Raw genomic sequence first — 15,297 nt, 5'->3', positions numbered from 1 at the left:
ACAGATAAGGGAAGAAAGAAGAGGCATTTCGTCTTGGGCCTGCTAGTGGATTCATCAGTTTGCGATATACATACATACGTTGCAGCACTTTCCGCACTTGCCAGCAGAGGGATAAGCTCTCTCACAAGTACTCAACCGACCTATTCCTACATACGTATACTCTCCTCGATCAACCATTCGATGTCCTTACATCTAAACAGGTCCAGGACGAAATGACATATTTTTATACATATTCTTTAGAACTTTGTTATACATACCTACCATATTACAAGTAGTGCTTAGGTGAATTTTACGAATTCAACGGAGACAATGAAAAAGAGGACGTGCCTGATACATAATAGCAACCGGACGTCAATTTACCATACATATTTCATTGAATATTATAATTGTACATGTGCTCGAATACTTTTGTGTATCTCGATTCGATCGCTAACAATGATTAATCGCTCTTTTAGGGCCTCTCCCTCATGCTCGAGGAGAAAGTTCATATAGGAGATCGGTTGATGCTAGGTTGCCAAATTCATGGAAGCGAGAGTACAAACTTCACATGGTACAAGGACAATATGCTAGTGAATGTTAGCAAGGCTATGAGGTAAGCAAAAGAGGTCCAAACTTTTGTATAATGGCAGAGTTGATAGAAATTCCAATTTATAAATGGATGTATGAACGAAACCGTAAATTTGGCTAACCCTGTGGAATGGCGTCTTGGTCAGTACATATGTCAGTTTAGTTAATTTCGATTGTTTAGACGGATTTCGCACCATGTCCCTAACGATGCCACCGTAGATCTGTACACGTCGCTTTTGGACATCGAGGAGGCGACCTTGCTCGACGCGGGTCAATACACATGTCAGGTTGTCTATTGGGGCGTGCAACAGTGTAAAAGCATCTACGTCGACGTGAGGGATGAGCCGGACGTAAAAGTCATGCCAATGAGCGCCACCATAGATAAAGTAACGCTGACACACAGTCTGTTTTGATAGAGCAACTAAAAATCAAACTCGAGTTACGCATAGTTACCAAATAGAGTCGATCATTTTCGAAAATACTTTTGCTTTTTATTCTTACAATTACTCTGTTACTGTCGCCTCAAGTGTTTCTTCTTTATCAGGGGAGCAGTATACAGTTGACGTGCACGACGCCAAACATGCCCAACATAGGAATAGGATTCAGCTGGACGAAGAACGGAGCCTTGCTGAAACTGGAACTCGGCAGCGAGGTGTGGGAGGATCTCTATCCTTCTGGAAGTATATTGAAGATCACAAACGCGCAGGTAGATGACTCATTGCCGGTCGTTTACGAACGGATACGTTTTACTAAAGTATTCGCACGTCTGTATCGTTCCGCAATTCCAGAAATCCGCGATATACACGTGCAACGTAGCGTATAACTCCATGTCCGTGCGCGTGGAAATCGTGAACCGAAACACGACACCGATTTGTGCGAGAGACGAATCGTGGGGTTTGAACTGGCCGGACACGGCGCCCGGGTCAGAGGCGTTGCTGGAATGCCATCCGCACTTTCGCGGCAAGAAGGTCTCGAGGCTGTGCTCGATGAAAGACGCCACCACGCCTGAATGGCAGACGCCTGACTTCTCTTCCTGCTTCTACAAACCCCTCATCTCGCATTACTACAAGGTGCTCGATCGATTTTTTCGTTCTTAATGTTTCCTGTTAACGTCACACGGTACGTCCAACCGGTAAAGCAGGTCAAACGTACACAGCAGGGCTGCATAAACTACGGCCCAGTAGCTTAAACTTGGCTATCACGTTTATTCCATTTCCTTTTGATATCGCAGTTATGGCTACTGAACCTGTTTGATATTGTGCAGTCCTGAAGGGACTTTTGATTTCTTGTTAAATTGTTGTGACATCACCTTCTGTACTCGCCACCAGAGGGCTACGCTTGTGTCTCTCTCGCAAGTGCTCCTCGACCGACTAGCCAATGTCCCGTCGTCTAAGGCAGGGCTTGCTAAAAAGCCTTTACTGATGGGTCTACTAACAGGCCCCGGGACGAAACGCTCCCCTCTGCTTTCCTTACTATCTTTCTCGTTACCTTACTAGCAAAGCACCACCACAATTGTTATATTATTATTCACCGTGTGCTCCCTATTGTTTACAGTTTAGAAGTCTGACGCTAGGCTACCAGAACGTAACTTGTTCAGAGACGATTTTTGCCTTCTGGGAGATCTTACGATCGCGCGAACTGCCCCTTTACCCCGGCGAGGGTGACCTTATTTTGAGACTGTTGGCGACGATCGAACTTTATCAGCACAAAATCGACCCGTTGGACACGCACGTTTCGACAGAGCCTTTGATACGCATTATCAGTCGAATATTAACGGACGAAAGCTCGATTTTGAGTCAGCAGGTAAGAGCCAGGCTCGATAAGTCGTCAGACATGAATGAATCATCTGTTTGTAATTTTCAGAAAGTGGTGCTGCTTCTCCAGATTACACAACGAAGCTTAATGCAGTGGTCGATACAAACGGCGCAACCTTACAAGCATCTGTCCCTACCTTCGTTGGTATTAGACGTTCAGGAGTTGCAACAACACAATGGCGACAGCATCACGCATTCTCTTCAAATCCCCGTAGACGATTCCATGTAATTATTACAACAAAAGAATACAAAGTCATCGGTAAACTTGTATCTTTTCACCAATTTTGATAGGCTCGAGTATGTTGTAAAGGGTGTTATTTCATGGGAAGTTTGCTAACCTGTTTCTAACTTGGCTGATCGTTCGTAGATACCCGAGTTGGTACGAAGACAAGGTGACCATACGATTGTGGAAGAAGCGCCACCGCGGAACGAAGACGAACAGCACCCTCAGCGGGATCGTGATCGTTTACAAAAATTTATCCAGCTTCCTTCCGACAGCGAACGTGAAGGAACTAGAGTGAGTGATTCAAATAACCGAGAGCTCGAAAGCTTGGTGTCTTCGTTCTTCGATTCGAAGGATTTGGTTTTACAGCGACGGGACGGACCTCGAGTTCCGCGTCAATTCTCGAGTCATCACGGTGGCGGTGCCCGCTTTCAATCTCGACAAGCACAATAAAATATGGGTGGACCTGCACGTGAAGCACGTACAGAATCAATCCAGCTCCTGGAAGGTGTCTTGCGGCCTCATGGACAACACAGGCGCCTGGGACTTGAACAGTTGCATCACCAATGTATTGCCAGGCGATGCTGTGACGCATTGCTTGTGCCCCAATACTGGGACTTACGCAGTTTTTCTAACGGCACGCGCGCTCAGAGTAAGTCTGATCAACGAATATCACTCTTTTTGAGTTAGGTCGGGGCATAAGTGACCAATATCTTAAAAACGACTCCCATATTGCAGCTATGTACGCTATAAAGACGTTTAATAACATTATATTGTTTAGGTAATATTAGCAAAGAAAGAACAAACCACGTTCATCGTGATATTCGGATGCGGTAGCTGCTTGGTGCAGTGTCTGTTGTCCTCTTTGATCCTTGGAACGTTCTGGTGGAAGAATCGTAGCTGGCTGAACTTCCTCAAGCTTCAGTGCTGCGGTGCTATGGTTGGTGCCATGTCCGTCTTCATGTATGCCGTACACAGTAATCTTCCCGAGGTAATCTGAATCACGTAAAGTTATCAGTTAGAGGCTGCCGTGCGGGGCAATAAAATGAAATATATCGTATATGGCGTAGCTTTATATCAGGTCGTTTGATTTCAGAGTTCGTACGCGATCGTAGCGATAGCGTTGGAGGCATTCCTGCTCGTTGGTTTGTCCGCGCCGATATCAGAAGCATTGATCATATACGCTGGCCTTACACAAGTCCGACCTAATCAGCACTTTCAACCTACCGTTATTGCGGTCATTACTGGTTTGTACGCGTTAGAAGGAGAATTAAGTTTCCTGTTGTACGTTCCATTTACAACAAGCTTTGATCCGACTTAGGCGTCCCTATCTTGGCCGTACTGACTACCGAACTCACGCACAAGAGTACCGGCTGGAGACACGAGTCCTGGTGGTTGATCCTAGGAAGCGGTGTATACAACATATTTGTAACTTGCGCCACCATGATGTTCCTTGTATTCGCGTTGCTGTACCTGGGGATTCTGCACAAGGCTCACGCTCTCGTCGAGGAGAACGTCATGAAAAAGGAGGCGATAGAAGCAAGGTAATTCAGACCGGACCGTCTCTACCAGACTTACCAAACCTAAATACTAAGAGTCGTCTTCTTTTCAGATTAAGAATGCTACACCGTGCCGCAATCGTCATATGCGGGGTCATCGCAATGGAGGCCTCTTCCATCTTCTACATAAACTCCACTTCTATTGTCTTTCACTACGTGTTTGCTTCTTTCTCATCCGTTTTGGTAAACTTCCGTTTCGGACGCAACTTTTATTTATACTCTTTTATATTTATACTCCTTTATCGTTGATTTTTTGTCAACAGGGATTCGTTATAATAATGGCGTACATCGTGAACGGCGACTTGGCGATCCTGGATTTGATTTTAAGGAAACTAAAATGGAGACAGGACCCGGAGGAGGAGATAACGTCCGAACCGATCAAAGGTATCACATAAAGGAAAGCTACCGAGTCGAATAGTACGTTGCGAACCAACGCTGAATTTTTACAATCGATGCTGCTCCGGGACCTCCAGGCGTTGGCTGTGTCTTTTTGAAGGTTCAATCAGTATTCGAGCAAAACATTTTTAACAACGAGAAAATTAAATAAAATACAAAATCGATAGTTAAAGTTACGAACTCTTTTTCTTGGCTACTCTGTATGAAGCTGACCTCGACTAAAATCCCTGTCAAACTATCGAAACATGCTTGCAGAAGGACGCAACTGGCGGCCGGATGCCTCGAGCAGCGTCGATCGTAAAAATTCGGGTCGTGAAAGTCTACGAGTCCGATTTAAGTCGTGTATGCTAAAGCTTTGTTTGCATCGCATGTGTGTAGTGTGCTCGAAGAACGGCGCAGAAGTAGATAACGACACGGCACCGCCTCCGTCCTCGTTAGGGATCGGAGAGTCTTATCTGGAGACTCGCGGGATCGCAGCCGGTAGTATAGACATGCGTGAGTTCGTGAACGAGTCTTCGTCCTCGTACTCGAAGCCTTCCGTCCCCGTTGCTGGCAGATTCCTGCCAGAGATACGAATCGACCACTCCGACGACATAAACCTCGAGAATTACAGCACCAGCCCGCGCAAGTACCAAGAGACGATGACGTTCGACGGCATGTACTCCGCGCGCACCACGTCCCATTGCCCCACCGATACTTACGCCGCCAACGAATGTTGCGGTTTTCGTGAGTTCGGCAAGTACCGCGATCCGCAAGGGCAACAAATATTCGTGCCCCTGAACCCGATACTAGAGAACCCGGCGAAAGTTCTGTGCAGCGCGGAAGTCGAGTCGCGTCTGACCGGAATGCCCGACGTCACTCTGGCCGTGAAGAGCGACATCGAGCTGCTCTCCACCGGCGAGATGAACAACAGAGAACACGTGAACGTTATACCGGACATAGCCAACACAACGGAACGAAAGCAACCGGACGGGGAGGAGAAAGCACCCGAGATCGTGATTACGAATTGCGAGGCTACAACCAGCGGTATGCTCGATCGTATTTCCCACGACCTTGACTATCTGTTGAACCGCACGCACTCTACAGACGGTACTTGAGCCTCGTCGACAGAGCCGTTTGCAGCGTCCAATAATTCGGTTAAATAACATGATCCGTGGAAATGCTTTAAGAAGTTTCGATCGATTTCTTAAAAGATTTCTTATTTTTTTTCTGTGAAACGCTGCTTTAAACTTTAAACAACTCCCGTTTTGGTAAAGGACTTTGTTCGAAATCAACGAGAGTACCCTCTTACTCCAGCTCAGCTATTTTGTACGTTTGTACGACTATCGTCGATTTATGTTTGTCAAGACCACTGTCGGAGTTACCGTAACCTTATTTCTTCGGATATCGAAACATCGATTTCATATACCGTAAATACATAGCGAATAGATACATTGATACTGGATTAAAGATTTCTTGATACAGTCCTGGCCATGGTCCGAGTCCTTATCTGCGTTTGTTTACGTTATTTAGCTTGTTTCGTCGGTCAATACGTATCTGTCTATTGATATCTGAAGAAATTTACGACCTTGCTATATCGCAAAGGCCGCAGTACTGTATATCAGATTGCGTAATAAGACCCGTCTGCACATGTCTCGAGATGTATTATCTCGAACTGCTTGTTTTTACTGCAATGGTTATACATGTTCCATTGCGTTAGGCCTGGACGTGCCTCTTCGATAACATAAAGGAACCTCTGCTGTTAAAGAATTTTGGATTTCAATTCCCGTCTTAGCGTTTGGGAGTTTCCAGAGACGTCAACTTCTACGCTTCATGAATGTGCAAGAATCGAAAAATATCTAATGGTAGGGGTGCGTGGAGTGAATTTCATTGATTTTGAATAAGGTCCTGATGCAAATGTAAACACAGAGAGATTCAAATCGACACGTGCATTTAAACAAATAAACGAAACATCGATAATTTAAAAAAAATGTTTATATTATCGTCATCGTTTATAATGTTGTTCAACGTTATATTTTATCGTGTAACGAAGATCTATCATTGTAAGAATGTTACATTACGCTTGCGGTGTGTTAAACTAAACAATTTGGAAAATTTACAATTACTCTTTGTTTACAAACACGTATACACTCTCTCGTCGGTCTGATTAATTGTTCTAAAACATCGATTATAAGAAGACTCTTTGTAAGGACGTTTTTTCATTACGCTCCATCCGTAAAAGTGTTTTACATCGAAGGCATCACGTATTTCTCCTTCTGCTATAAGTCACACAAATAAATTTTTTATAGAACACATCGTTTTCGAAATCGTATTACCCTACTTCCGTAAAAGTTGACACACGAAGTCGCACGATGGCAGAAATCGAAAACCGATCAGGAAGACAGGAGTAACAGATTCAATGAACGAAAAACAAATTTCAGGCAGTGGAATTCCGAGTTATAGTATTTATTTATCACTGTCATCGTACAGCTCTTTCATAATATCCACGATTCAGTCGTCGCACTTTTTTCTCGATTCATAATTTGAATTATAAAGCTATACATTTAATTTAGTTTGATAATCTACTTACATACTTAAGATCGAAGTTTATGTTGTTGGTAATAGTTTTTTTACCGCTAGTATGGTTAGTCGTTTGCTTAGTGAAATGCGTCACTGAAATTTATTTTACCGAGGTATGAAATTGGAGCAGTATTTCTTGGCCAAGCACGTGTTATAAATGCAAAAGACATAATAAGGTCGGTGTTAGTTTGTTAGCACTCGAATATACCTATATGACTAGTTTTCTGTGTCAACAGATTTTCTTAAAAATATAAATTATTTACAAAGATTTCAGCTAATTTTATCGAGATTTAATAATCTTGGTTTAATCACATCAATAATACCGAAGTATAGGAGGGCCGTGGCTGCAACAGATCACTATTTCTAAAACGAAAGAAAGAAAGAAAACCCGGTCTCTTCTTTTATTTCATTTTTCTGAACAAAAACCATACGGTAATCCGAATAAACGATTCAGTATGAATTACAACGTATTGAGTATTCAAGCAAAAATAAGTGCGGGGTTTGTAATCTGTCTTTCTCGTATTCATTATTTATTTTTTTTTCGCATTGCCGTACGATTAAACTAGATTCTGTGCCTAATAATTAAATCGTTCCTTCCCCTTCTTGATTTTCCATTTTAATCTGTCAATTTGTATATACAAAATAAATTTCTATGATACATTTCGTCACTTTGCGACAGAAGGTAATTATTTTATTTTAATTATTACTTCAAACAATTTATCCAAAGTTTTTTGTGGAAATTTAAAAACGTTTTTACTAGTAAAATGCCCTTTTTATCTCAGCCTAATAACAGATGACAATGATCAGACCTGAAACAGGTATAGACTGATTCATAATAACTAGACGCAGTTTTCATGATTTTTGCATTCGTAATCAACGTTCTCATTAGGTTGTACAGATTGTTCAACTGAAATCGTAGAGCACGTCCTTTATTTTCGAGTTAAAAATTACCTAATATAAAACCCTAGCTTCTGAAACTACCTTACGATTTAATAATAATAATTAAGAGATGATCATCGAATACATGGAATTTGATGTCGACACATCAAACAGTTCGTAAACAAAATATTATGATCTCGATAAAAAAAAATAATCAATATTCGATTATACTGCGTCAATGTTTAGCCTAGTGGTTTAGCCACGGCGCCCTTCTTATTCCATTTTTTTTTCTTTTCTTTTTTTTTTTTTTTTAAATCATTTAATTCCATTCTTTCTTCCTGTTTACTTAAATATAAAAATACATAGCCAGTCTATACATAGAGCGTGCAAAGTGGCACAGTGAACTGAGTTACCAGATATCCTGGATGGTTAACTACCGCTTTCAGTAGTATTCGTCGGTGGTTCAGCTTCGTCGTGACTTTTGCTCGTGTTACTCGACACGGGGAGACCTGAGGTTTTTGGCAGCGGGTTAGTTACACTATCACTATTGGATGTTGTCGCGTTATACATAGAATTATCAAAGTGTTGCAAGCATGGAAATTCTGGACCAGGCAGCAGTAAAGTAGTTTGGGTGGGAAGATTAGTTAATGATACCATTCCTGGTGTCATCAATTGCTTGTTAAAGCAACTCCTTAATGCCTCTTCGATTAAATTTCCTATCTTATCACGATCGTTCTAGAAAAAATCGTAGTCCCTTAAAAAATTTTGCTCGTGCGCACAAAGTAGAGTACTACGCGATATTGCATCGTGTTACAAAATCTAACGAATAATCAATGAGAATAATTACCTCGTTAATGAACCCAAAATGTACAAGTTCCTGCGCGAGAAGCATCGAAGTGTCTATTTGGCTCACAGGACACGTCAATTGCCTGTTCATTTTGTCGTCCATTCGTAACAATATTGTCATCTATAAAACATTTCAGACGTAAGGTAAACAAAAACGATTCCATCGCTGTATCTTACGATTAACTCTCGTCATGTGCTGTCTATCACTCACAAGTAATTCACAACTTTCTTCTCTAGGCTTTACGTTACACATCATATTAACTACTCTTCGAGACTCCACGTCCACTGGCTCGGGCGTAACCGATTTCACAGATTCGGTTACCTCGGGCGATATCGCTCTGGGTCGAACGGGCGGTGGTAGTTTCGCCATAAATGCTGTCAGGGGGTATATTCCGTATCTGTCGACAGAGAAGATCGTCGGTATCGTTAACGGACGAAGATCATCGTCAAAAACTCACCCGACACGACGACGACGTACGATCGTTTGTTTATACTCACTTTACATCCTCGACAAACTTTTCTAACTTTTCCATAACAGGAATCTCGTTTAATCGAATTTGTTGAAGCGGTCGACCTTGATATTTTATTTCGGCCACTATCGTGTCAGGCCCGTATAGCCTTTGCAACACCTCGTCCGTTATTGTTTCTGAAATGTTAGCTGCAAAGGCAAAGAAACAATCGGTAACTTTCGACGAGCCTTCTCTCGGTGTACTATTATTACCACGACAATCGCTGAATTATTTACCATCGTAGAAACGAGAAAAAAAAAAAACTACAAAACTAAAAATAGTAAAAAAAACCGCTGTATCTATCGAATGGAATATTTCGTGTCGTGGAATAGCGAAAGATAAGATAAGGGAAACATTGTTTAACTTACTGGCTGAATTAACCAATGCATGAGCTGCAAGTAGCTTCAGCGAGTGTACTTCGAATAAAACAGGATGAAAAAGGAGCTCCCTCGCGCTCGGTCTACTAAGAGGATCTACTTGAAGACATTTCCGAATGAAGTCTTTCTGTTGGGCATCGTCTAAAGATTCTATCGTTTTTCTAACGTTCTCCTCAGTCACGATTGTGCCGCTATCGCCGTTTCCTTGAATTTCTAGCGCCGCCATTTCCAAAGCGCACATTCCAAATGAATAAATATCGATAGCTGGGTTCACAGAATCTGGAATAGAAGAGGCAAATTTTCCCAAGCTTAAAGAAACGTTCATTCTAACATTTGAATCCATTCATTTTTAAAGACAACATTTTTACAGTATATACTGATTTTTATATTTTAATAAATCGCAGTACTTTATAACGATCACTTACTTCCATATTCGGGTGCTACAAAATGCATGTTCTTCATGTTTGCTCTACAAGTTTTAACATGATGATGGATTGCGTCAGGAGCCACTGTAATTAGGAAAAAAAAAGAATGTCACTGCTTTTACAAACTGTGTTCCCGCCAACAGAAATATTATATATATATATTTATATGAAAGTATTTGACAAGCAATGCGTTAGAAAACTTCCTGTAGGAGGCAGCAGGAATTCTATGAATCTTCCTGGTACAAAAATATGTATGTATATATATATAAAAAAAAGGGAATACCAGTGATTCAATGTCTTTTCGTTCGAATACCCGCCACCTCTGCCGTAACAAGTAAATTAATAAACCTCTAGAAAAATTGCGTTGTAACTGAAAATTTATCCTAAGAGTAACTTGAGCCCTCATACAGTTAATAATTTTTCACATATACATATGTAAGTACAAAAGTGCCTCTGGATAGGGGAAAAAACAATTTGAAAAACATATTATATGAAGTACAAATAATTATTTTACAAAGGTAACAACTTAAGTATTTATTTTTGGACTGGTCACATTTTAAAAGGCACTTTCATGGACAGTGGTGACAAATTTTTAGCTAGGAAAATGGAATTCGGGGAGTTCATTTTATTGGTGATTCGAGGGAACAAAAAAGAAATATTAAATACAATGTAAATGCGTGCGCTAGATGGCTTAGAAGGGCCAAGAGACATACAGACGCTTCGCCCTTCCTCGTTGTAATTCATTAACTCGAGAAATGAATAGTGCAATGTAAATGGCACTAATGGTATTAAACTAAAGAAACATTAATATTTCATATTAACATATAACCACTCTACCAATAATTAAGATGTAGATATATATATTTATATATACATATACATACATAAATGGGAGTGTTTACCTCATTACGACTAAATTACTTAGCTGGCAATAGTCGTCGATTATCTGCCAAATGTAATTCCTTCAAATTCATCATCTTTTCACAATTTACACCAACCGAAGAACGTCGATGTCGCTTGAGTTATCCTCTGGACGGGCGAAAGTACGACAGTACTTCCTCTCTCTCGTCGAAGACTTTGCTGTGTGTTTTTCATTATCTAGATTAGCCTATCTGCTACAATTAAAAACGAGGACTCAAGTTACTCCTAATATGTAAAAGCAGTTTACACACAATCTTCCTAACAGATTTATATTACTAATGGACGCATACAAAAAAAAGAAAAAAAAAAAAAAAGAGAACTAGAATAAATATAAACACAGAAATAATGATCGCATGAACGGTTCTGAACCAACTGATTCAATTAAAATGGAGTGATACAAGCACATTGAGTTTCCAGTAGAGTTATCAGGGATATCCAGTAGAAATAATATTCATCTGCCATGTCGTTCATTAATCTTATTGTAAGATTCAATTAACGTTATCTCGTATAAGAACGAATACATTACAACATTGAATAAAATTTTCTTTATAAGACGTAACTGAATCACACCCTCCTTTCACGCATTATGATCTTTTATAACAGAGCATTTTTATCAAATTATTGATATTGCCCAGTTTAATATTAATTAATAAATGTTACATTATCTGCCGGACAGAGATTAATTTTGTAATTGTATGAAACTTATTTATTACTGTCGATTGACTTATCGTAACAAGGGCCGAAGAGGCAATCGCAGTAATAGCAATATACGTACTTTGCTTGTACCCCGTGTAACAACAAAATAAATACCAGTTAGGTCACAGTTGTAATTTCAACTTCACTGGTTGGTCGATTAATAATCCTATATTGTGATTTTTTTTTACTTTTCTTCCGTGAAAATTATGAGAAACAAAACTATTAGCCTCTCATAGTCCTGTGAATAAAAAAAAGGGAAGCGCCTTGCAAACTCCTATTCCAATGTATGCTAAATAATTTCATATAGGAATAAATGCTCTCTTGAATTCCTACGAGTAGCTATATATTGATACTTATTAACAAAGTATTTTGGTATATAAAGTACATGTTCATTAACACTGTATTCTCTTGGATATTAAATCTCTTCCACAAAATGAAAAGTTTTTTTACATTTTGCCATGAAAGTACTTACCTGAGCCAATTTTCACAAGCCCGTTATGTTGTATAAATATAGTGTCACAAGTAAGATTTCCATGAATAATGGGAGGTGAACAGGAATGCAAATAACTGAAAATTTTTTAAATACATTAATGCACATATAATGTAATCTGAAGGTACAAAATTGTTACAAGTTAAGAGATATTCAATTAATACAAGAAACTAAATTACCTCAGAGCTGATAAAATTTGGGTACACCAACGTTTCCATGCTTGCAGGGGCAATTTTTTCACATTACGCTTTGTTCGTTTTAGGAACTGTTTTAATGACCCAGAGGACATATACTCGGTTATAAATATAACCTAATAGATAATATAAAAAACATTGTAAGCAATATTCAAAAGCCAGTATAAAACTGGAAATAAAATTCCATTCAATGACTCACTCGAGGTTTATCATTGTGAGTATCCGTCCAATACCTATGAAATTTAACAATATTAGGATGTTCTAATTGTGTAAGGTTCTCAAATACAAGTTGTATTTTTTCTTCTTGTGCTTTGAAGTTTTTCCTTTCTGAAAATTGCACCTCATTCCAAACAACCTCAACACCTTCCTCTGTATCCATTGCCAAGTAGGCACAGTCGATTCCTGGTACATCGCGTTGCTCCACCTAAATAACAAATATATGTGAAAAATATTTTACGTTATTTTTACCTGATTAACAAAATACTTAAATAATTCAAATCTGCGGCAAAAAATGCAAAAAGTTAGTTTATTTATAACTTTAGTTTACTAGTGTACTATATACATTAACGTTTATTTACAATGTACAAAAGCTATACAGAGCAAAACTGAAACCAGACTATTAATACATTTTAGGGATCTATATGTGGCGTAACAGAATATATTACTGCAATCATCTCATTTTAAAGTTACTTGAAGCACAACTCAACAATTTCATGCCTATTTGCCATTACATCAATGTGACCTTGGAAAGAATTTAAGGAGGGGAGATAATTCGGAGTAGGGATTGTCATTATAGGTAATCATGACAATGTACTACGTCAAAGTGACAAACACAATGACCCACCCCATAAATTTATGTTATACCTTTTGATTAAATATTTTAATACATGGAACAAGATGCATAAAACAGAAGAGATAGCCTATTTTTTTTTAAATAGACATACCTCCATTTCAGTGACTTCGTTTTCACTGCCTCTGGCTGCTCCGAAAGTAGAGCCTTCGGCTAACGTGGACTTGGAACCTACATATACCTAACATAAAATAATAGTTATTGAACAACAAATACACAAACGTTTCTTTTACTTTTACTTTGGTGCTACTCGTCTTGCACATTGTTCACAACACAAATGTTAACATTCTAACTCTGAAATAAACGAATCTTTAATACATAAAATATACATCAAGCATTGTAGACATAACATTAGTCTACCCTTGGTTTCTAACAATATTACATGTTTTACAACTGTAGAGGACATGTTAGAACAAAATAGTCTTGTATTAATGTAAGTAGCCGATGGTCCAACTATGCCAATTTATTTTTAGGATGAAATATGAAAGAGATTGCCGTCTGTAGAAGCTTAGTGCCAAGAAGTTGTTGGAGATCAATCTACAGATAATGCGTATTATATTGCACTTAATGTTTACATCAAAGTTTGTATTAATGATCTGCAAATACTTTTCATCAACAGAAACAAATTCTAGTATTGTCATTCTAATAATTCTAAACGACTTCAACTAAATTACAAATAACATTATCTCAGATTTCTTCCTTTAACTTTTAATACCAATAAATGTTACAGTCAAGAATTAAGAACAATTTAATTGTATATATATGTATATATGCATATACACATATATATATATATATATATATATATATGACATCAAAAATTTTCAATTTTCCCTGCAAGATTCATTATTGACTGTTTTAATAAACAAAATATTTAACAGTAAATTCCAATTTTTTGAATACAAAAAATAATTATAAAAGCCATATTCAGGCTAATGCCAATGCTTAATTATCTTTTATGCTTCGCATCACAAATTGTACCCATACATGTACCAGTATTCTATGGAAACTATGTTCTTGCAGACAAATAATTAGTTGCAGAGAGAAACGATATCTTCTTGTCATTTCTTTCGCAGAAACAACACTCCAAATGGTTACGACACATACAGAAAATGTACACGTCGAGCGATTTTGGATCTGTACAAACTGTGACAAACCAAATTCAAACAAGTGAACAGATGTGAGATATAAACAAATATCGTAAGCGCAGAAAGAAAATGAGAAAAAATAATAAGAAACGAATGTACCTCTTCCCGGCGTTTGAGCCACCGCCCGCAGGGGCTCTCTTCCAGGATTTCACTCTCATCCTCAGAATCTTCACCACTTTCCCGCGGTGACTTGTGCTCTGGGTCCGTGCTGGAGCGACTCCCGGGCATCACACACGCGATTAGTTGAAGGAGCAGCACCGAACAGAGCGCAACGCGGCCAAACTCATTGGTGGTAATTTTTCGATAGTGTTTTTCCTTAATGTTGCATTATTTTGTCGACGAATACCCTCACGCAAACGCGTAAACGATGAACAGTAACTAACAATCAACGTCGGGAACGAGTATGATCTGGCAACCAACAGCAGCAGCACTCACAGTGACACATGCAGCGACAACCCGAGTTGCAGGAAACCCGAGCTGCGATATTTCTGATCTTACGCGGTCACGCGCACGGATCCACGCTTTTTGGTTTCCCTCAGGACTTGGCCGGTGTACCAGACATCGCGCGAGTCACTCGTTGACCACACTGTCAAAATAAAAACCTCTGTTATGAACGAAATAGGTTCGATATGACACACACTCTGGTATTCATTTTCGCTCTGTCTTCGGTCACGTTCGCCCAGTATGGCGATCACCGTGCACCGCACCCTTTTCGGGCCAACCGCATCGCCACCTTTAGACCGTCGTTACAACTACGTTCTTGAACTTATCGGAAAACGTAACACACACGTTCCGCTGGACCGACCACGTAACGAATTGCACGACGCACACGGCGTCTTATATC

General features: G+C 39.5%; 2 protein-coding genes across 2 annotated transcripts in view; one reads left to right on the top strand and one right to left on the bottom strand.

Annotated features, from left to right (window-relative positions):
* Window positions 1-5,670, top strand: part of LOC122397465 — a 34,045-nt gene extending 28,375 nt beyond the window's left edge. The window contains exons 9-22 of the mRNA XM_043396616.1: window positions 456-592; window positions 749-953; window positions 1,112-1,273; window positions 1,356-1,637; window positions 2,122-2,370; window positions 2,431-2,606; window positions 2,749-2,898; window positions 2,974-3,256; window positions 3,386-3,595; window positions 3,701-3,851; window positions 3,926-4,148; window positions 4,217-4,346; window positions 4,427-4,547; window positions 4,938-5,670. Coding sequence (XP_043252551.1) covers window positions 456-592; window positions 749-953; window positions 1,112-1,273; window positions 1,356-1,637; window positions 2,122-2,370; window positions 2,431-2,606; window positions 2,749-2,898; window positions 2,974-3,256; window positions 3,386-3,595; window positions 3,701-3,851; window positions 3,926-4,148; window positions 4,217-4,346; window positions 4,427-4,547; window positions 4,938-5,656 — 3,198 coding nt within the window. The 3' untranslated portion in view covers window positions 5,657-5,670. The remainder of the gene's footprint in view (window positions 1-455; window positions 593-748; window positions 954-1,111; window positions 1,274-1,355; window positions 1,638-2,121; window positions 2,371-2,430; window positions 2,607-2,748; window positions 2,899-2,973; window positions 3,257-3,385; window positions 3,596-3,700; window positions 3,852-3,925; window positions 4,149-4,216; window positions 4,347-4,426; window positions 4,548-4,937) is intronic.
* A 1,297-nt stretch (window positions 5,671-6,967) lies between these two features.
* On the bottom strand, window positions 6,968-15,282 carry LOC122397467 (nuclear receptor-binding protein). The gene is made up of 11 exons (XM_043396621.1): window positions 14,553-15,282; window positions 13,400-13,486; window positions 12,655-12,879; window positions 12,441-12,571; window positions 12,244-12,338; window positions 10,155-10,238; window positions 9,721-10,008; window positions 9,342-9,501; window positions 9,055-9,241; window positions 8,845-8,964; window positions 6,968-8,732 (listed from the first exon to the last, which is right to left on the bottom strand). Exons 1-11 carry the CDS (start codon window positions 14,679-14,681, stop codon window positions 8,427-8,429), a joined length of 1,812 nt encoding a protein of 603 aa, XP_043252556.1. The 5' UTR covers window positions 14,682-15,282; the 3' UTR covers window positions 6,968-8,426.
* Window positions 15,283-15,297: the final 15 nt, after the last annotated feature.

This window comes from Colletes gigas, unplaced genomic scaffold (assembly GCF_013123115.1).
Source record: "Colletes gigas isolate AHSC1104 unplaced genomic scaffold, ASM1312311v1 Colletes_gigas_Sc00009, whole genome shotgun sequence".
NCBI lineage: Eukaryota > Metazoa > Arthropoda > Insecta > Hymenoptera > Colletidae > Colletes > Colletes gigas.
This window is presented reverse-complemented; position numbering and strand designations above follow the sequence as displayed.